Source organism: Parus major, chromosome 2 (assembly GCF_001522545.3).
Source record: "Parus major isolate Abel chromosome 2, Parus_major1.1, whole genome shotgun sequence".
Lineage (NCBI taxonomy): Eukaryota > Metazoa > Chordata > Aves > Passeriformes > Paridae > Parus > Parus major.
In genome coordinates, this window is record NC_031769.1 from 7,287,553 (window position 1) to 7,311,011 (window position 23,459).

Below are 23,459 nucleotides of genomic sequence, written 5' to 3' on the forward strand. Positions count from 1 at the left end.
ATCACAACCTGGATATGTCCAGCAATGAGATGGTGCAGGGACTGTAGGAGGGTGATTTTGCTCAGGCAAACTGTCTCTGTTGATGCCTTTATGGCAGCCAGCTGCATCTGCTTTGCAGAAACCCTGTGTCTCTCCAAACTCTGTCCTTCTTACTCTGTCTTTTAATGCAACACTCCTGGGTGCTTTGGTGTGTAGCTGGCATACTCAGAGGCCATCAACTTTTCATAAGCATAAATACCCCAACCATTGATAGTGAGGGGTCTGAGTCAGCTCAGGTTAGAGTGCTCAGAATGGAAATGGTTTGCAATTTCTTTTCCACCTGTGTGTAAATTTGTAGCTCCAGGCAGTTCAATCCTTCTTGGAAGACAGAATAGCATGAAAGATTCTTTATCTCTGTATTCGTCTCTTCTTTGAAAATAACTTCCAGAAGTGGCAGATAAAACACCTGCACAGCCCTAAAAATGTCATTTTTAGGGGTTGAAATCCATACATATAGCAGCCTAGAGACTGCCACTCTAGAGACATCAGGACATGATGTTCTTTAAAACCACAGCTCTCTCCTGGACTGTTTGCCTGCAGCAGCCCCCGACTGCTCTGCCATGTGGCAATTCATTAGTGTGGGAATTCCAAGCACAGAAAGCTCTCAAAACCTTGTAAATGCAGGCTTAGATATAGACATGGACACAGGGTTTGATTTAAGGCCTTGGAGAAAGCTTCCAGGCTTAGAATAATAAGAATGTGAGTTTAAATAGAAAGACAGTAAGTTAGGTTGTAGGAAGTTTTAAGGTTTTAAAGTTAAGATATAGAAGTAGTTATAAAGGTGATAAAAAGTTTCAGGTATAACAAGTAGTTTTATGTGTCATTATATGATTGGTTAAGAATATAACTTTGCACTGCAGCAAAGACATATAAAACAAAATAATTAGCTGTTGGTGTGAAAGTAGAAACCTTCTTCTGTGGCATTAGTTTATTGGCTAATTAACCTTTAAAAAACCTTGTGACCTGTAGTCTTGTGTCCACTGACCAAGAACATTTGGTGAATAAGGTGAAGAAGTACTCACTCCTTCATGAGACTGTGGAAGAAGAAGAATAAATCATGCTTTAAAATATCTTTAAGCGATCCCGTCTCTCTCGCAAAATCACGATAATTAGGATGGCAGCGTTGTGATCTGGTTTGTGTGTCTGTGTTTGCAGGGACTACTACATCACCATGGTGAAATGGGCCACCAGCACCAAGGTGGCAGTGAACTGGCTGAACAGGGCCCAGAACGTGTCCATCCTGACGCTCTGCGACGCCACCACGGGGGTCTGCACCAAGGTGGGGCAGATGAGCACAGCGCTCACTTGTCTTCAGAGCTCATAACCCCCCCAGGGAGAAACTATTTAACTTATTTTAGGTGATGAGGAGTCAGCTGGAACACATTAATTTAGGCAGACAGAATATAAACAATGTTCACAATTTTTAATTATTTTTTTTACCCCAAGAACACTGTGTGTGTTTGAGGGAGAGTGATTACCTATCCTGAAATTTATCTACACACAAGCTCACATACCTCAGCAATCTGCAACCTAAATATCTTTGCAAAATTCTAGCTGCATTATATGTATTTAGTGGCATTAAAACCAGCTCATGCTTATCTATACATACCTTAATTGTAGGTTATTAATCCCTTCTATAAATGCAATAATGCAAATGGTGCATTGATGTAAGATCAGCAGATTCCATTAGAGGATTCCATCATTTAAACTGGAATGTGTTTCCAGTGTATAAAATTGTTCTAATACACCTATCCCCTGAAAAAGATGCTGCAATTCTGTGCATATGGCATAGTGAGAAGTTTTTCTTTCTTAATAACTTTCATTTCAGCCTTTATTTATTTCTTATAAAGATTTATTTCTTTGGGGAATAATATATCCTGTGGATTTATGTGTTTTGTCTTTGTACATAAAATGCTTTCTTGATCTAGTGAATGCTTATCCATCAGGGAGGAAAGTTAAGAAAAGCAGCCACTGGATTCCACTCCAGAAGCACATATTTAAATATTTCCTTGTATTTCTGAGCAACCTTTCAACTCAAATCCGATAGCTTCCTGCACTGATAGGCAAAATATAATATCTGACAAGTATGGTATTAATGATCTGCTTGTATTTTAGAAACATGAAGATGAGAGTGACGCCTGGCTGCACAGACAGGTAAGAGTGATCTTCTCCTTGTGGTCAAGTTTTTGGTAGGATAATTGCTTCATTGAGTTTCTTCCCCAAAGAGAAAAACCAATTTCCTGATTTGAGAGAGATACCTGGAAGATGGCATGATCTGTATAACAGCAAAGAGCTTCAGTAACAAACAAGTTCTCAGTAAAGATGCCATCTACTCTGGTAGGTGCCACAGTCCTTGGCCTGCAATTCACCTGTATTTAAAAGAGATGAAAAGCTGATGTGGGTGGAAAATCACTCACTGGCAATATCTGTATAGGACTCATCAGCCTCAGAGGCAATCCTTCATACCCTGCCCTTACACTGATGGTGACAGTTTAAATACTATGGTGGCTGCTTTCTGGTCATTTTATTCAGAGACAAAATCATGCAGATAGAATGATGAGTCATTTAAATATCACATATAACACTTGCCCTGGAGTTCAGTTTGTGAAGAGACCTCAGATTAGATGAAGCTGTTCTTGAGAAAGAAGCTGTAATCTCGATTCAGCCACAACACTGAACTGCTTTTCAAGCCTTGTCAGAGTGCCAGACAGGGAGCAGCATGTCACAAAATACCTTGTTCAATATATTTTTCCAGGTCCAGATTTAAAGCATTTCAAATTTTTGTCACAGGCTGTTCAGAGGAGCCAAGAGCCTGTAGAAATGGCTCTACATCAGTTCACAGCAAGAACAATTCTCTCCTCTGCTCCAGTGGCTGTCCTGCAGCAGTGGGCTGTGTGTGATCCAGATGAAAATCGATTGATTTTCTGGAAATAGATTTTGTGCTCCAAGCATTTCAAATAATCTTTTGCTGATGTAGAGTAAAAATGGTGCTGAAATATTCTTTGCATTCATAAGGAATGTATTGGCTTGAGTAGGAAACAAAAGGTTAAAAGACAATCCAAATCAAGGGAAAATTAAATTGTTCAGGTATCGTATATTAAAATAAAAAAACTAAAAAAACCCAAGCAAACAAACAACAAAAACTCAAACTTAACAGGCTTTATTTATTTTATAAGTTTGAAGGCAACAGCAGTAAAAATAATCCTCTCATTGCTATTTACTGCAGTATAGTAGAATTGTGTTTTATAGCATTAATACAGTACAGTGGAACTTGTGTTTTTACACTGCTGTGGTTATTTAGTCACCTACCACGTGGACAGGCATTAAAAGATGGTGCTTTATCCTCAATATCTGAAGTAAATGATCTGTCAGTCTAATGGGCCTGCTCCAGGGAAATACATTTTGTTTTACTGCATCTCCAAAAAGCACATACTTAGTTTGAAAGCACACACTTAGTTTGATACTAGTGAAGGATGTTCATTACAGCCAAATGAGTCAGACATCTCAGTGCTAAACTAAAATAACATGTTCTATGGACTTTGGAGACATTTGATAGCATCCTTCAAAAGCTTTTGTAGGATTCTGGAAAATTATATAGCTCTTTTGCCTCTATTTCTGACAACAAAATTACTTAAAATTCTAGTTTTGACTGAATATGATGACTGGGATAATTGTATTTTCTATATTTGCCTTTTATTCTATGACACATTAATCTAGATAACTGGAAAGGTATTTTCATGGCATGTGTGCCTGAGTATGAGGATGATGTGAAAATGTTAAATGCTAGTTTGGGTCCACTAACCTCTTCAAGAAGATGAGCTGCACATCAGGTAGCAGCTGAAGGAGCTCAGGAGTGTGGCTCCTTGGCTGAGACATTTTAATATAAGTATTTGCAAATGTGCTAGGTGCCCTGTCCCCTCTGGAGACAGCCAGGGTGGTGGCAGTGGGGTCACACAGCCAAGGGACCCTGGATTCAGCACACCCCAAAGATCTCCTTTTGAGAAGTGTCCCAGTTTTAAATGAGCAGGACCAAGGAATCCAACTGTTTTCCTTGTTCTTTAAAATACTCCTTCAAAATTCTCTATGTATGCATGGTTTGAAAAGCATGCACAGGTTTTACCTTTTCCCTGGGAATTTAAGGGCATCCTCAGATAGGGACAAACAGCTGGGAGTAGGAGACAAGAAAATGCTCACCAGGGACATGAGGGGGTCTCCAAGGATGACAGGTCTGACTTTTTTCAGCTGTCTGAAATCCTGGGAGTTCTGAGAGAAAGCATACAAGCCATGAATTTGAATTCTGCTGTTGTAGTGGTTTGGTGACTCAGTGGCATTTAAAAGTCTGTGTATGGAAGGTCATAGTAAACAATATCATGTTTCCTTCTGGGCTTAAGTTCATGAATACATTTTATGCAAGTCCAAAATCTTTGGAGAGCCTCTCTCCAGCACAGGCAAAGAGAAATAATGCAGCCACTCCCTGTGCAGGTACAAAATAGGATAAACTACTTAAAGTATAAGGAGGAATACACAGTATTTACACAAGATTTGCTAGAAATTCTCTGTCACTCTTCGTCAGATGAAGTGGCACATGTTCACTAAAACTGTCCAGGGACTCTGGAAGTTTATACTTCTTTTGTTTCTATACTTGCTTGTGCACTTCTGAGCACAAGAACCAGACTGAACTTCACTCATGCTTTTGCTTGAGCACACAAACTGTTGGAAACACTAATTATAGCTGTAAGTAACTTTGTTTGAATTTCTCGTGAAGGAGCCGTTTCCCAATAGTGCTGGGATGGTCATATACAGGCAGTGAGTCAGCAAGGGAGAAATCAGGCAATTTCTGAGCACCTGCTGAAGATAAACTTTACTGGCATTTTAATTGGATTATTTATTTAATTGTGAATATGGCCTGAAAAAAAAATTAATTACAAACTAGGGTGTAATTGCAACTTCACCAAAGGCTGCAGTCTTTGACATTGACTTTGGCAGGACCAGGAGATTACCATAAAATTGTTTAGAGACCTATAACCTTCAAAACTGCCTGCATGTGCTGGCTGCCCACCCCTGATAACAGCTTCTTTGGGTTGCATTTTTCTTTCCAGTCCTCCTGTTTCCCCAGTGTTTCAGATGGCCTCAGTGGGAAGCTAAAGACTCACTCTCTCAAAAGGTGGAGATGTTGAAAACCTGGCACCATTTTTCTTTTACTGCTCCCTGGCTTTAATCCTGCATGATAACCCAGTAATGATTCTTGTATGTAGTTAATAGGAGATGTGACATGAGTTTTAAAATGAAAACAGAGTTCAGAGGAACTTACAAACAGGACCCACTTTTTCACTCTGTAAAGACCCTTTACAAGACAATTACCCCATAACTGACCTAATTCTGGCCTAAAGGAAAGGATGCAGCAGGAATAGGACCCAGAGTTCCGTAACTCCAATACCCAAATTCATCTACCAGAGACAAAAAAAGCAGCTCCTGGCTACAAACAATCTTTCTGGTGCTTAAATGAAGAGTTCCCATCTCACCAGTGGAGGGGATCTGTACCCAGGGACATGGGATCCTCTCCAGTTGTTGACCCTGGTTTTGGTGCAGCTGTCCTGGTTTCAGATTTGGCCAAAGGTGTGGTGCAGCCAGCCACAGACGAGGATGAGGACAGGGATGAGGATGAAACTCAGCATTGCCCCAGGGGCCAAGAGATGGAAAGAGATCTTCCCCCTGTGCCCTAAAGAGGAGGTGACTGCATTGTCCTGGTGGAGTCAATGCACACTGGCTGTTCTCTTTGCAGGACATAAACAAAGTGCTTACCAATATGCAAGGAATTAAAAGAATTCATGTCACACCTACTTGTTTATCAGAGCTAGGGGCCTGTGACATGGGCAGTACTGGGGTATTTCATTGAAGGAATAATTGCCAACACAGCAGAATCATTAATTCTTGGAACTGGGCAAAGGTGGCTTAGACAGAGAGGGCAGGAGACTGCTGAGGAAGGGAAAACACATCAGAGAATCAATTGGAAAAGATTCAGTTATTCAGATTAATTTGTTTCCTTTTTAAAACCTGAGGATGGACCAGGAAATCATAATTCTTATGGAAGTATAACTGTCAGTCAGTAATAAAGCCAATATGCAAAGAACCTGCCTTACCACTGATTTCTGTGAGGAAATGTGTGGAGTCCAGCCAAGAGCATGTGAGGCACTGTAGAAGAACAGGAGGCTGGGAGTGTGGTGAGCACAGACAAACCAGTTTGGAGCTGCAATGTGTGGTGCTGAAATATGATGATTGTTTGGCCCGTGTTAATGTGTGGTTGGTTTTTGGTGGAGCTATACTTGTGTGTCCACTAATCTTTCAAAAATTCCAACTCACCATAAATCAGATAATTTCTCTTTCAAACATTTGTCCTGGTCCATGTTTGATCATGCAGATCCTCAAGGTCAGAGACACTTGTGCAATCCCCACCATCCTGTACACACTTTATCTTCTCTTGATTTAGCAGAGGAGTCTTCCTCAGGTGGCTGGAGATCCAGTGATTCTCAGTGATCCCTCTCCAAACACAATTGAATACACTCTACCTTTTTTCTTGTGAATTGCTATTCTTTACAAGAGGAGGACTTTGTGCTCCTCTCTAGGATCTACAGAAGCTCAGACTGTGTTTAGCATTGTCCCCTCACCCATCCTGATTCTGCCAAACTTGGCATAAGCCCCTCAGGCACTCCTTGTTTTCTTGTCCTGACCATTTGCAGATGCACTGAGTTGAGTTGTGCAGCTCTGAGCTCCAGCATTGAACCCTCCAGGAGGTCCAGAGCTCTCCAGCAGCCTCCCATTACCTTCTGTTTTCCAATAAAGCTGAAGTATTTGGTGGCATAATTTTCTCATATTTCACTATCATCAAATAGATTACAGAATTTGAGACTATATTGTTTAAAATCTATTAATGTAACATGAATCTGTTCAAGCCCTTTTTGCACCTACTGATACCAGCTGTGTTCACAAATATTCTGTGGCAAAAACTTCCAAACATCCCATACCTGCTGCATAGTTAAATTTTTGTGTTTTGGTAGCACTGAACTGATGTATTCTTCTCAAGGAGGCTGCTCTGTTTATCATTGTGGGTTCAGTCAATAGCTGACAAAAGGCTTGGACAGTTCCTATCATGTGCAGACTACTTTAATTATGTGCCAGTGTAGCTCCCTAGATTATCAAATCCTGTTCCAAGAGCATTTCAGTCTGTCTCCCCATTTACCACCTGGGTAAATCATCATCTCTGTCACAAAGCTGTGACTGTGCTCATGTGTTGCCCTTGCAGCAGTGGAACATGCAAACAGACTGTCCTGTATCATCAGCCCAGAGCTAAAACCTCACACCTGTCACCTGTGCCATGAACCTCCTTCCCCTGGGGCTCTGAATGAACCTCAAACTCATCAGCACAATGCCTGCTCTCACTGGCAGAGATGAATTGCTGGAATGTACAGTGCAGGAGGCACAGATATAGAAATGGAGGGTGAACTCATTGCTACCTACCTCAGGAAAGGAAAACCTGTCGAGCAGAAGGTTTGCCTGAGCTATCACAGTCATTATTCAATGAGGTTTCTCCTGTCATGAAAGACATTTGGAAATAATATAGAGTTTCATGTTTCAGATTCCAGAACAATGTCAGAAATAAATGAAACCATTATTTCATAGAGCTGCAACAAGCTGCAAATGGGCACATTTTTAAATACACTGAAAACCTAAGCAGGGGAGAATAAAAGGCAAAAAGAACAGTTTGAACACCTAATAGAGCGCTGACAAATCTGATAAATAGCAGAAAAGAATTAATCAGTAAAGAGCAAAGTAGCAAAGGAACATAGAGTAAGAATAATGTGTTAGCTTACGGGAAATAAAAATGTTTATTCCTTTGCTGTGCCATAAGTCTCCCTGTACAATCAGGTTCCTGCTGGTTCAGTGTGGTGTCTTGGCATGTGCCAAGCAGAAAGGCAAGGGGTTTGATTAACACTGAGCTGCAGAGGACCCAGAAGAGGCTGGCAACAATCTCCTTGTTTTTTTCCCTGGATAAAGAAGGGTTCACAAAGCCCAGCCAAGGAAGGCTCACCCAGCCACAGAAAATCCTGCTATCACTGGACACCTTCAGCAGAGGTTCAGCTTATGATTCACTCCCAGCTAGCTGAGATTTAGAGTTAGCTTCATGTAGCCAGTCCTGTTGGTACAGTGCTCTTGTGTCCCACCACATGGACCATCTTTGTGCCTTCTCTGGTAATCTGCTGCTCAACCACTTCATGTAGCACAGATTTCTCATGTCCCTCAGGGTTCTTGTTCACAAAAAGAAGACTCCTGGCCAGGAGATGCTTGCTTGCCACATGTGGTGTTTGATTTTCCTTCTGCTGAGTCTCTTCTATCTCTGGGTGAAAGTTCCAGTCACCCAATAAAAGTCAATCACCACATTCACCCGGGAGCTCTGTGTCAAGGAGAGTTCTGCAGGAGATCCTCTCCATAAATAATTCAGTGAGATAAGCATTTGTAAGACAGTAGAGAAAGGCAGCAGTTAGGTGCTGTTCAGTTGTGTTTCCTCCAGGACAGGAACAGAGAGGTTCTTCCAGCAGGGTAAGCAGGGTTTGTCACACTGGTTCTAAAGGCTCCAAGTGCAGTCAGATGTATATGTGCACTTTTTGCAAATGGGAATTGACTTTATAGCCAAGGAACTCTCCTTGCTGCCTGTCCTCTCACAGCTGAAAGGTGTCTGCTTTCCCAGGAGCAAGAAGCAATAATGCTCAAAACCTCCTCCAGTTTTCAGTGGGCTCTTTCTTTGCCCCAGGTTGCTGTCAAAGACCACTTTGTATTTTACTGTGAATTAGTTTTACAGGGCATGGGACTGCTGAGCAATTCCAAGTAAAACCTAATGAACCCTTTAATTTTGCTGCTTTTACAGAATGAAGAGCCCATTTTTTCCAGGGACGGTCGGAAGTTTTTCTTCGTCCGGGCCATTCCTCAGGGAGGACGTGGACATTTCTACCACATCGCCATGTCATCGTCACAGGTGACTCTGCTGCCACTGCCCTGGGTCTCACCTGAGCCAGGCAGCAACAAAAAGTGGTGTCTGTGCTTGTGACAGCAAGGTGGGGAGGTGCAGATGTAAAAAAAGCATTCATAAAACACCTCCAGTGATGCTTTATTTGGGCATAAGATAATGTGAATTTCCAAATGAAATACTTGAAGGAGAAGGTCAGTCGATTGTCTTTTTCCAGACATTATTATTGTTTTGGTTTGGTTTTTTTAAAGCCACCTTAGTTGTAGATAGTAAATCTCCACCCTGCCATAAAGGATTAAATTGAAGCACGTGGGCGCGCTGGATTAGAGGAAGGCGTTTGAAGTTGCTCTGTGCTGAATTCACTGAGATAACTCCAGTGCAGTCATGGTTAAGATGATTCTGACTCTGTCATTTCTATGCCTGCAGATTCATAGAAATGTCAGGTGCAGGGGTGGAAGTTGCAGATGTTTGGTTTATTTTTCATGGGCAATGGAGCCAGAAGAGCTCCCTTTTCAGGAGTTTTAACAACAAAGAAATTTCTTCTCCTTTCTTTCTGGCAGCCCAACAGTAGCAATGACGATTTACAGGCCATTACATCTGGAGACTGGGATGTGACAAAGATACTGGCATATGATGAAAAGAGGCAGAAAATGTAAGTAAACTTTGACAAATCAGACTTCCTCTGTTTAGCCCTGGGCTCTGGGACAGTTACAAAGATGTTGTGAATGCACCAAAACCCGTGAGCATGAGGAGGTGGGGATAAGAAAGCAGGAGAAGCTGTCTCCATTTTGGCTTAACTTCTCACACCATTACACATATCTTGTGTTATTTTGATTAAGCTGTACGGTTCAAACCTCTCTTTCTACGACTATAAAATAAATTTTTGCAGAAGAATTCTCCTGCTGCAACTTTTGATATTAACCTCTGTAGAAAAGAAGATTGTTTTCATCAACCACCTAGTCAGTTCTGGAATGAATCCTTTGTAGACCAGCAAAAATAGCAATGCAATAGGAATAAAAAAATATTTAGTTAAAATCAGAAAAAAAAATAAAAGAAGAACAGGGAAAACAAGCCCACACTTCTTCACACTTGCTCTTTATGCTTCTAAAATAAATTCTGTAAACATTCTGTTTTTCATATAAACTTCAAGAAATTACATAAGAAAGTACTTAAACAGCTTTTTGGAATGAAATAACAAAATTTTTGCATGGGTACAAGGTTCTCACCTCTCAGTTACTTAAGGTCACTGAACAGTTGAGTAAATAGTCTCTGGAACACAACAAATTTTGAGTGATCATTAAGAGCACAGTGCTTCTTCAAGATTTTGGATGCTTTCAATTACCAATAACCTAAGAACTATACAAAATCATAGAAACATAAATCACAGAATGGCTGGAAGAGAAAGATCATCCAGTTCCAGCTCCCTGCCATGAATCTTGAGGTAAAAAAGTGGATGTCTTCCACTTAATCCCTTGATCCTTTTTGATCCAGGGACAGGACCAGTGTAGGACCCAAGGTTTTCCATGATTGTTTTAATTGCAGTGCAGTCTGCAAGGTGCTTTCTTGAGCCTCTCAGCAATGTATCCCTCTGCATCTTTTTCTAATTCAGTTTAAACTTTCCAGTTTAAAACCTGCTTTTACAAGATCATGAAAATGGCAATATGAGTGAAGATGTTGTTGCATGAGATTCTTCTAAACACCCTTCAAATGGTGCAATTCACTTTTGTTTTTCCCCTCCAGTTATTTCCATAGCACAGAAGATTCACCAAGAAGGAGACATTTATACAGGTATGTGCTTTAATAACCCCATATACAGAATTTTAACACTTCTTCAATTTTATATGAATGGTAAGCAGTTGCAGTAGAAGCAGTTCCTTCAGGTTTTTTTTCTTTAATGGCATTACAAGATCTTTCAATATGTGACTGGAAAAGACAGAACAGCGCAAGCACTACGAAAAAATACTTCACACTTGGAAATGTTTTATGTTTAGCAATTTTCTCATATTAATGCAAATTTTAAATTTGTCTCAAGACTGACTGTCAAAAACTTTCCAACAGAACTGCTTAGCACTTGAGGGAATTCAGAAATACATAAACTCATGGTATAAACTGTCTATACTTTCCAATAGAAGTTTTGAGAAATTAGACAGTAGTTTGCCTCTTCATGCAACTGAAAAGAATCAACAATATTTTATGATTACAAAACTTTTTCTGCAGTTCCAGAAGATTTTAGCATCATTCCTAATTGTATGATGAATAAAAGCGTTACAGCAAGCCATTGTTAGTGCTGCTATTGTGAAATATTTTGGAAGCTGATTACAAAGGGGAGGAAACATAAACTTTTAAATACACATTTCAGAATCATTATTCCATTTGCCCTATTTTTCTTCTGTCACCCTGCTGCCACCACATCTGCAGTGAAGGGCAGAGCTGGTGAAGGCATCAGTGGATCAGGGACAGTCAGTACATTTTCCATCTCTCACATGACATCATACCTTTTTTTTCCTCAGTGGGAAGGAAACTAGAGCAAAGTAAGTTACCTGTGATTGAATAATTTTTTTCTTTTTGAGACCTATATGCCTGCTCACTGCACTCCACAGTTTTTTTTGAGAGTTTTTATTTCCCTGAAGAAAAATTTAAAATTTATATTAACCCTTCATTTTTCTTGAAATGAGAAGAAAACATCACTTTAAAAATGGAGTCCAGGCACAGTTCAAGAGCTGCTGGCATGAGTGAAAATGCTCCCCACTCTTCCTTGTTGGTATCCATCTCACCCTGGTGCCTCATCAGCCTCATCTCCCCACACAAACAGAGAAAGAGCAGATGAAGACCTGTTTAGGGTTTTTTTTCCCCCTCCTTTTTGTGTTTGATTTAGTAGATTTAATTAGGATGTTGTCAGAAATAAAATCTGAGCCTAAACAAGAGCCCATGATCTACTCATTTCAGCCTCTGTGATCCTAAGAAGGTTGCTCAGCTTAATCTCTTGAAATGGTAGCAAAAAACACTCATCTGCTTTACAGCAGAAAATTTGGAATGATTTCTTGGTTAATATTGTTGAAGTTTCAAAATGCTATAGTGGGGCAAAATGCTATCTATTAATTTTTGCTAATAATTTGTAATTCCTCAGCATTCATTGGACTCTTAGCAGCAAACATGTGAACAAATGGACAGGCCACATTTCCTTCCTCAGCAACAGATCCCTAAATACAATCTTTCCTTTCTACTTGGGGGTTTTCAGAGCAGCTATTTAAACCTGTCAAAAGGTCTTTGCCCTCTGAGGCAGCAGCTAGCAAATCAGACCAGTGATGCAACCAATAAGAAACTTAGAGAAAGCAATTCCAGCTCTTTATGGTTATAATATAAATAAGTGTTGAAAAGTTGCTCCTTTGTTTCATGCCTTCATCCACCAAATTATTACTTCCTCTTGTGTAATTGCAAGCATCATTTTTTAAAAAAAAACCCTGTACCTTCCTTCATAACCACCTGACCTTACAAAATGACATCAGTATCCATTTATATATTCTCTATTCAAGCAGGAGAAAAAAAAAAAAGCATTACTGCTATTTAAACTCAACCAAATGGAAATACTTTGTCTCTTACTAATGTTGGACACATTAGATTTATATTCTTGTTCTAAAGAAAGGTTCAAGTAATGTTGCTTTCAAATAACATTTGCTCAGTGACCTTCATGGAATTGTATTAACTTTTTCAGTGCAAGCACAAATGGGAACTTCAACAGGAGGTGCCTGTCCTGTGATCTGATTGAAAACTGCACTTACTTCAGTGCATCCTTCAGCCACAATCTGGAATACTTCCTCCTGACATGTGAAGGTATGTGTTGGGCTCTGTTACTGCAGCTGTGCCTCAGGGGCAGGGTTTTGGGCCAGCACTGATATCTCCAGACATCCTGTCTGTGGTCAGCTCTGAAAGATTGGCCATGAATGTCTGCTTTACTCTTAAATGAGTAAATGAATAAAGCTTTGCTCTTAACATTTTTCTTTTCTTTAGTATTTTTACTTTTAGCTTGAAAGCAAATGTTTACAACCTTTTTTCTGTGCATACCTGCACTGAAGGTAGAGGTAGATTCCTCTGGCCACCACAAGCAAACTTAAAGGGAAGTAACGGCAAAACCTGGAGGATAAAATACATCAGAAAATTTATGAGAGAGAAGCCAGCAAGGTGGGGTTGACTGTGGGTGACTGGGACTAAGTTCCAGATACATCAGCCAATACTGTGAACAGAGTGATTTAAAGTGAGTTACAATGAGAAGACAATTTGCCAAGAAAAGGCAGCTCACAGAAAAGTGCCTAATGGACAGTGTGAGTACAGAATATCTGCTGCCTCCCTGCTCATTCAGCATGGATCTACTTTAACTTGGCATAATCTGCAGGTCCAACAGGGATTTCCTGTTTTGAAAATGCCTGAGAGTATCCAAGGGGCTAAAGATGCATTTCAGGAGAGCAGTCATTGAAGTTTTCTCCAGCTCTGATAAGACTAAACACAGAACTCCACAAAACTTAATCCTATGTTATTTAATTCTGCTTAATTATCCAAAATTGCACACAAAATGCATGCACACCAGTCATCTGCTCCTAGGATTGAAGCTGCTCAAATGGCTGCGTGTCCTCTGAAAAAAATGCTTGAAAAGCATCAAGCAAACAAAAAATTCCTTTCAACAAGTCAGGAGAGAAGTGAGGAGGTTTTGAGGGGATACTAGGAAGGAATTCTTTATTGTGAGTGTGATGATGCCCTGGCACAGGTTGCCCAGAAAAGTTAGGGATGCCCCTGGATCCCTGGAAGTGTTCAAGGCCAGGTTGGATGGGGCTCTGAGCAAGCTGGGACAGTGGTGCCCATGGCAGGGGGACATCAGGAGTCTCTGTGCAGATGCAGGGGCTGCCCCTTCTCTGACTGCCAAGTACCCACTGCTGCCACTAACTGTTTGTGGTGAACACCAAGGGTAAGGACAGAATATTTCAGATGGTAAAATGGGAAATAATCAAAATAAAATGGAGAAGCAGAATGGTTACCATAGTATAAAATAAAATACCTGGACTAGGACAATTGTAAAATCATGTTTTTCCCCTGGAAGGGAATGATAGGCTGCGTGTCAGGCATTTAGAGTTATTTAAAAAAAAAAAAATCTGGCAAAACAGTACAGAAAAATAGAATTAACAGGGCAATAAACTAATTATTTTAATGGATTAATTAACTTAATGGACTTACCTGTAAATCTGAATTTATAGGTATGGCAGACAAATGCAAAGAAGTGTCATTTGGCAATAAACATTCAGTTCTGTAGTAAATACTATGTTTACAAAGTTCCTTTAAATGAAAAACCTTGTTTGTTTTTCTTCTTGCTGTCATTTCAAGAACAGCTGTCAGGAGCTACCAGAGACAGCATCCATTTCCTTTGCACCAAGATAATTGTTTTACTGCAGTTAGAAGCATTTGTGAATAACAAGATTAAGTTTTATAAAGGGCCTTATCAACAGTTATGAGGTGATTTGGTTTTGATTAAGTTATATCTCATCCACAAAAACCTGCAGTGATACCTGAAGAGATTAATGAGTTTTATTTGTGTGTACATTATTCCAGTACACAAGAATATAATTTTGCATAATAAACTATGGGTCTGATTCTCAGCTGCTGCAAACAATAACTCAATTATAAGGCCATTAGGGTTAGATATATTTACATCTGCTGAATATATCTGAATTTTCATTATTCAGGACTAAATTCTCAAATTTCACTGTAGCACAGACACAGCACAGCTGCACCTGTGGAGCTCATCTCAGTGTCTGCATTCAGATGCCTTTGGAAAGAATATGCATACATGAGAAAATAGAGAAATCTTTGTAGAATTTCCATTTTCACTGATTTTATAAAAACATTTCATTTGGTGGAGTTATTCGTTATTTACATGACTGAGAGGTCTTTCACCCTATTTACTTTCAAGCACTTTTCAGGAACCACGTTTCTTTTTGGCATTTTTTTCTCTAGGATCCATCTAACTTCAGATGTGTGCTAGGGGTGCACTTGCAGCAGGGACAGCTCCTTTTGGTTCCTGTTGCAGCTGATGTGAGGCAGGACAGTGGAAAACTCTGTTCTGGATGAAATACAGATTGCTGGATAAAAATGTCATCCTGTCAGACTTTGGTCAGATAAACAGGTGTTGAGGTTTCATGGAGAATCACCTGGATCCACTAAGGGGACAATTCCTTTTCCACAGCTCCTCAGACTACAGCTTGGCCATGCCTCAGCTCCTCAGGGTGCTGGGTTATTGCTCACAAACATTCATGCTCTAGTAGAGTTTAGATTAACAGAAAATCTTATTTATTCATAATAATAAGAATGAATAAATTCTTATAATAATGTGTTAAGTATAACACACAAAAGGAAAAGCTCCTTGAATGAGGATATATCAAGGGACCTTGCAGATCCTGCAGTTGATCAGCCAGACTGAGCAAGCCCACCAGGGTGAACAAGGGTTTGTCTTACAATGTCTGCTCCCCAAGGGCTTCTGCCAGGAGTTCCCATCTTTGCTTCCCCCCAAAAATTCCCCACAGCTGGAGCCAATGTTCCAGACCAGACAGTGTCAGTACCTGTAGCTGTTTAGTGCTTTCTTCTCCATAATATGTCCAACATACATAAATTTGTATCTAAATATGTATGGAATACATAAATCTCCATAATATGTATAAAATTCATCAATATGTATAAAAGCACCCAGAGCTAAGGTCTTGCTGTCTGCTCTGGGACTGTGACATGAAAATGTGTGTTCACAGTGATCACTGGTGTACTCTATGCCAGCCTCATATGTATCTTTTCAGGTAGCTAAATTAAGTGATTTTACTGTAATGAAGCCTGCAATAGCTTAAAAAATTGTATTTTCTCAACTGTCCATAGGACAAACACATGGGCAAATATTTATGGCTTGAAAACAATTTCTGTACTGGCAGAGAATAACCTCCACTGTACCTCAGTTTCACTCTGTCCCTTCCTTTGTGACCTGCTGTTGCAAATTTCATTGAGTTTAGAGCCATAGACATGACTGTCTGAGCTGAACTTCTCTACAGTGGATGGCAAGGTTGGTAAGATTGGAGAAATCAATCAGTGCTTATGAAATACTTCATGATACTTAAATGAAAGGCAAGGGAAAGGGAAAATATCTATCCTAAAAAAAACCCAAAAACCCAAGAAAGATCTGGCATCACTCATTTGATCCTGAAGGTCAAGAGCTGGAAGTTTTCTACTCTCTCTTTTGGTACTTTAAAGGCAACATATAATTTCTTAAAAGATTGTTTGGTGTCCTGCAGAATACATTTAGCAGCACTGCTACCTGGCACAGGCTGGAATGAGAGCAGCTGCTGTAGTAGGAGGTAACCTCTCTTGAAAGAGGACAGTGTAATGCTTACTGTCAGGAGGCAATATTTATTGCAATCAGTCAGTCCCAGAAGGCTAGTTACCTTATTTTTCATCTAATTTTATATGCTCATGATTGAATTACTGTAGTAGGATCTAAGGAAACATGATGCTTTGCAGACTGCTGTTAGATTATCTCCTCTAGACATGGTTGAAAAAGCAATATCTGCTTGACCAAGGTCACTTCTACTGTCATTTTCACCATAAAATATGGGTTTACACTTCTGCCTCTTCTCATAAAGCAGTACAGGCACCTCCAAGATAAACAGAAATAAAATCTGGTTGAAAGTGGTTTGCTATTTTATACATAAATTTAATTGAGGATGGATTTTTCTCATCTGAAATGGGATGTAAATTTCAATTTCATTGAGAAAATGATAGGAAATTGTGATTTTTGGCTATGGGAAGCAATTTAGTCACACATAGGTTGCAAGGCACAAATGAATGGCACAAACCAATAAAGCACTAAAGCCCGTTTTTAGTTGATAGATCCTTCTCTGAAGGATGAAGTCCTATCAATTACTACCACTGTAGTCAACTGGGCAGTGTTTTAGTATTTCCTCTGTATATGGATACATACAGATATATATAAATGATATACAGAGCATATTTATAGTATATAGTTCACTTTGTCTTCAGTGACTCCTGTCTCTCCCCAGTGTAACCTGCCAGCACCATTAAAACTCAACTCCTAATGAGGCTCTTCACGGGGAAGGCAAGGAAAGCAGCCCTTTCTGTCACAGGGTAATTGGTACTCTGACACCCAGCTGCTTTGGCTGCAGTGTCTTCACTCCCATAAAAAAACCTGTGAAATCACAGAGAGTTTCAGTTGGACTCACAGAACTGGAAAATTCTTCCTGGAATCCGGAGTTCAAGTCCCTGATGTTGCAGACCATGGTATTGTAGCATCCTTCACTTAAGTTGGTCCTTCTCCATCAACTGACCTCATCCCTAAGCTCATCCTGGCCCTAGGAAGGTGTGATTTTTTTTCCCACCAAGGGTTAATGGCTTTTGGCTCTGAGGCAAGAGGAACAGAGGGGAAGCCCCTGACCTGTGCATCCATCTCTGCAATTAATGACATTTAATACACAATGAAACGATGAGGGGAGGGCAGTGTTGTTCATGGGATGCCCACAGCATGCTAATTCAAATAATCATAATCATAAACCATAATCATGCATTGTCAAGAAGGAATTAATCATTTTTAGTGATGTCACGAAGAAAATTGGAGGTGAGAGTACTGTAACAAGGGAAGATTTGTCTCGTGCTTGGCATGGCTGCTGGTGAGAGAGAAGTGCCTTGGCCTCTACACTGTGTTATTCTTCATTCTGGGACCAATTAGGGAATAAACAGCTTTCACTTTGAGGAGGGACAGCAGGGTAACTGAACAGGGAACTATCTTCTTTTATAGCCCTTCCTCCTCTTCCAGATACAGTAAGATTGTTTCGTTCCAAAATGCCATAAAACCACCATTGTTTATCCTGTCTATTTGAAGATTATCTCTGCTGGAAGCTGTGGCTGTGGCTGACTGGCAGCCTTTATCATCAGTCTTGTGCAGGCCAGATGACTTTAAAGCTGTCTCTCTCTTTGGAGAAAACAGATTCTTGTAAGAAAAACGTTAAAATATTGTCACTGATTTGGCTCCTCTCTGGCACTGTCCTCAGTGTGCTCTGTGGACTCAGTAGCTTAGCCTAGATGCTGTAGATCAGTAATGACAGGTAACAGAAATGAAGCCATTTCTGCCTTTCCTAGCAGGCAGCTCTGAAGCTGTGGAGCAAAACATTATGTTGTAACTGGGCTGTGCTTGAAGAAATACCCAAAGAACAAGTACAAAAGGAATTTATCTGGGTATATCTGCTTTTCCCCATGTGTGTCCTCTGAGCCAGTGATGACAACAACTCTGTAAGTGCACTGCTGGCCCTGAGGCACTGAGGAGTGCCTACAGGCCTGGGAAATCTTTAAAAACAGGATTTATTGCTCTTACGTTCTGCCAGACAAAATCGTCTTTCTGCCCCATTCACAGATAACAAGTGGTAAAAAGCAGTGATTAGAAAAAAACTTTGTGATTTAAGGATCCCCTTTGAGAGTGATTCATACTAATGAAGGAGCAGCACAACCAAATTAGTGATGATCTGAGTCAAGTTTCTCATGCCATTGGACATTCATTCTTTCCGTCTGTGATTTTATGAGTTTTCAAGACAAGTGCTGCAAGTTTTTTCTTTATAGAGACAGCAGGTAGCTATAAACTTCTCAGCTTCTCAGTTCCTTAAACTGTTTCTTGAGAGTTTGATTATCTTCTTTCCTCCCTGTTGGTGAAACTTGGAAACACCATCTGGAGATGGGAGCACTTAGGAGCATCACTTGCTGTTTTCGCTTAATAGGTTTATGCTGAGCCTTATTAAGTCCTTTTGTTATTCCACATTTGTTTTATTTTCCTGAATTTTGCTGGGGTCAGTAAAGATTTTCATTACCAAGTTTCATCAAATGATCTGGCTCTGCTTTGTGGCAGGTTATCCTCAGTTTGCTTTTAAACACATTTTAACACCATAGAGCCCAGAGCACAATTTCACAAGGTTCAGCCTTCCACTCTGGGGAGGTGCAAACCCCTGGTTTGGAATCCTTGATGTGGACACAACACAAGTTTCTGCCCACACAGATGACAGAAATGAAATATTTGCTGCTTCTGGAGTTTACCATAGACAGAGAAATGTTTAGTGTGGATGAGTCCAAGTCATGAAAGCCATTGAGTGAAATCAGTGTTTTATGATGCCTTAGGAGAAGGATTTGTGCTGCTTGTGACCAGGATCCAAACCCAAGCTCATGTCCTTGATCAGTGCCATCTCCATACACCCAGTCACTGATCACTCACTGGTGTTTCTCCCACTTCCTTTTAATAACATGGGAAGGATATTTTACTAAAAATCACAGACCAGCACTCCTGGGCAAGGGAACTTTTAATGGAGGCTGGAGGTGGTCAGAAAAGTGGGAAAACTGGGTCATTAATGCTGCCTCATGTGCTGCATATCCCATGAACAGTGTGACATAAGCTCAGCCAGCAGCTGGGTGGGTGGGAAAAACCTTTGAAGCAGCAACTTCCAGCATCCAGCATCACTGCCATAGCTCAGCTCAAAATTTAAACCCCAGGATTTAAGTTTTTTTTTCCTTAATGTCAGCAAACATAAAATTCTGAGCAATGTTTTTAGTATTATGGCTATACTTTGTGTCATTAGTACATAAAGATGTTGACCTTTTTTGAGGAGATACACATTTTGGAAAATCTCCTAGTATCTGATTGTCTTATGGGATTACCAACTGATTTAGACAAACATGAACATGTACCATAGAAAAGCTAAATTAAAGTAAATAAATCACATGGATTTTTTCATGAATTTGACTAACAAAATAGTATTTTGCTTTGTTTTGGCCATCTACTTATGGATTCAATCTGTTTCATCTACACTTCTTGTATGTGGCTTTGGAGAATTTTTTTCCCATGAAAATTGCTTAAAATCCCACTCTTGTGAAAATTTTGAATGTAACATTCATCAAAAAAAAAAAAAAAAACCAGGGGTTCTACTCATAAAGATTTAAGTTGTGAATAAAAATATCTGAATCCTTTCTGCCTCAGAACAGAAGTTCATGACATTTGTCTTTCACTTTGAATGAATCAAATCACATTTTTCTTTAGTTTCTCCATCAAAATCAGGGGGCCATGTCACAGAGATATTTTTGGCAGCAATTCTTACATTTATGTCTCCTTCAACAGAAAGAGCTTAACATTATTTAGTATCACAGGAAAATCCTTTACTGATATTTATCAGGACACAGGAAGAAGGAGTAGAAATTTTATTGCTGGGAAAATAAATACTGGCCTAAGTTTTTAATTTGAAATATGGAGAGGTATGAAAATCCTTTTGCCACCTTTCTCCAGATGATCATTTTCATGTTCTTACCAAGTGGGAGCAGAGGTACAGCGAGAATTAGTGACTTGCCTATGGACACATCTGGAGTCAAGTATCATGACCCCCATTTCCTTCCTCATATTGCAAGACAGTGCTGCAAGGAAAAGCAGCAGTGACTCCTGGAACAGACCAGAAATATGACTCCTTCTGCAGCCTGTCTCATAGTGGATGGTGGATAATTAACCCTCTTCAGGATTTTTGCAATAATGTACCCATCAGGGATGTGTCTGCCCAGCTCCTGCAATAAGAGGCTGGTTCATGCCTTCAGGCAGGAGAATAATGAACCTCTTTCTACATCTTCCTCAGTTCCTTCATTTAATCAGACCTTTTAACCTGTGCCATTTGGGCCAGACCTACCATCCCAGGAAAGCAATGGAAAACCCAGAGATGAGGATATTTTTACTAACCATGGACAAGCAGATGTAAATCAGTGATTCACAAAGCACAAGTTTATAAAGCAGTGTTTTAAACCTCTCTACACTGCCCATGTATTGCCTTAACTATCACGTAGAAATGTTGTGTGTCACAGTCTCATCAATAACATTCCTGGAAGCAGATTGTAATTAGCAGTTGTTATGCTCAGGTAAACATCAGTACAAGCCATAATGGAAATACACAGGTCTTCCCTGAATATACTGGGCTATTTATGAACTGTAAAACAGCTCCACATTTAGGCAAATATATCTGCAAAAAGCAGGTGCATTGCTTTCTTTGTTCCCCTTTCCGTTACAAAGTAATCATGGTTTTTGTACAGTACTGTTGGATTCCCTAAATCTTGAGTTGGGTGTGGATAACATTGATACAAATACTTACAAACAGGTGGTTTTTACAACAGTTGCTTTAATTTGTTGGCCAACATCCAAACATGGAGAATTCAAAGACACATTTGGTAACATTGTCCTAAGTCCTAAAACCAGCTGTCCAAATGCTGGTTAGGACACATGGATTTGGTTTTTTTTTCTGCTGTCACGAGCTCCTTTAGGGAACTGAAGCAGATCTTGTAATTCCAGCTTCCTAAAGGTGTTGTGAAAATAAAGTCCATTACTGACTGCACTGCTCAGCTGTGCAGTGACAATAGGGGGCACAGAGGCTCCTAGACGGATAAATTTCCAGAACAGTTTTGAAAGCTTCAGTGAATCTTCAGTCTATTCACTGCAGAGAAACCTTCCTAGCACAGGAACCCAGCCCTTAGTATGCAGGAGAGCACTCCTGTGGCAGAGCCAGCATGTGAAGTGATGAAATGGTGCTGGAGTGAGGAGTTAACCAGGCATGGCTTCAGACGTTTGCAGCTCCGCTGGTGCCTCATCTCAATCCAATCAACAGCAATCCAATAACGAGCCTGTAATTACACCACGGGCCTTAATAAGTGCAGGGCCAGTCCTCCCAGGTGCTGGGTGCTCCTAAATCCCTCCATCCACAGCTGGAGGCACCCACAGCAGCAGAGGAGTGCTCTGTGTGTTGCAGGATGGGGCTCCAGCCAGCCCAGCCTCCCGTGTCCCCAGAGCATCACTGGGTGCCTTTAGAGGCAGGCAGGGATCTCCTGAACCAGGGATTGGGCTTTGAGTTGTAGCAGCACTAAAGCAGTTATGAAAAATGTAACAACCCGTTTTGGCTTAAAGCACATCATTATGTGGTCCTGATACACTCACAGTGCTGTGTTTTCACAGCACTGTGAGTGTAGCAGGATCTGGGAGATCCAGTGCATCTGCAAGGGGAAATACCTTCCCTCTTTTTTCACTTGGAGCATCCTCAGACATGTATGTGTGCTAGTTGCTTCTTGTGGGTGATATGGAACTACTGATCTTCTTAGAAGGATTTGAACAGAGAAGCAATTTGCTTCTCCAATGCTACTGAGGTAATATTTCATTAGGAGAGTTTTCTGTCCATAATGTCCAAATTAAAATAATAGAAACTCTTTTTCTTGCTTTTGAGGGATGAAGAGGCTGAAGGTCCTATTTAACCTCCCCAGGTAACCACTCCATGGTGACTTGGAGCATCTCTGGCAGATAACCAGGGAAAGCTTGTGGTGGTGGGAACAAATATCTCATTCCAGGGCCTGAAAACAATATTAGATGCACAGGGAGGAAATACCTTCAAATAATCCCTGCATAAATTCAGTTAGGTAGAAAGCCTGGCAAGATTTCTGAAGCATATGGATTTAGTGTCAACCAAAAATGTCATAAAATTGCCCATCATGGTAAAGGAAAAGCATCTTAGAAAGGCTCACTTCCTACTGGAATTCAAGTAAATGCTTTCTAAGTGCAGCTGGTCCTGCTAAGAGGGCCAGAGCTTGGCAAGTGACCTTTGACAAATATCATGATAAATTAAGTAGTTGAGAACTAAAGAGACTTAATTGGATGCTGAAATAATTATTAGCACTGAAAACGGGTTTTATTAACCAAGTCAAGAGCCTATGGGTATAAAAGTGCAGTAGGCACACCTCAGTTTAAGCAAATGTGAAATGCTGATACCTGGATTTTATTACTGGGAAATGCACCAGCTGGAAGCTACAGCTCCATGCAGGCACACCAGTAGCTCTGAAGACTTCAGGCAAGGCTGAGAGCCCCCTTTAAATACTTTCTTTACTGCTGATCCATAAGCAATAACTGCCAGGTGCTGACTGGGAGGAGGAAACTCAGGGGAAGGTTGTTTCTGCTGCCCCTACAAGTTGAGCTTCCCTGGGCCCCCCCTTACCTTTCTGTGAAATGCAACCCCCTGTCAAGCTCCTTATTGTATTTTTCCTCAGTACATCTCAGAGGAGCACAGCACTGCCTGTCCACAAGGACTGGAAGACAAAGTCAGTGCAGATCCATTCTCTGTCCACCTCGGGGCCTTTTTCACCAATCTGCTGCCTGTGCCACAAGCAGGCTTGCTCTGAGCTGGGCCCAGGAACTGAGCTGAATGAAAATTAAATATTTTTTTTTCTCTCTCTATGATGGAATCAGAAGTTCTAGAAGCTGTTCTCCTGCTTTACTGGACAATTTTACAAAAATTTCTGATCTTGCAAGGCAGTGGGA

General features: G+C 40.5%; 1 protein-coding gene across 4 annotated transcripts in view; it reads left to right on the forward strand.

The window, feature by feature from the left end:
• Positions 1–23,459, forward strand: part of DPP6 (dipeptidyl peptidase like 6) — a 539,231-nt gene that overhangs the window by 491,084 nt on the left and 24,688 nt on the right. For all 4 annotated transcript variants that reach the window (XM_015619741.2, XM_015619742.1, XM_015619739.2 and 1 more), the window contains exons 11-16: positions 1,195–1,318; positions 2,155–2,193; positions 8,960–9,067; positions 9,619–9,710; positions 10,799–10,846; positions 12,771–12,889. In XM_015619741.2, coding sequence (XP_015475227.1) covers positions 1,195–1,318; positions 2,155–2,193; positions 8,960–9,067; positions 9,619–9,710; positions 10,799–10,846; positions 12,771–12,889 — 530 coding nt within the window. The remainder of the gene's footprint in view (positions 1–1,194; positions 1,319–2,154; positions 2,194–8,959; positions 9,068–9,618; positions 9,711–10,798; positions 10,847–12,770; positions 12,890–23,459) is intronic.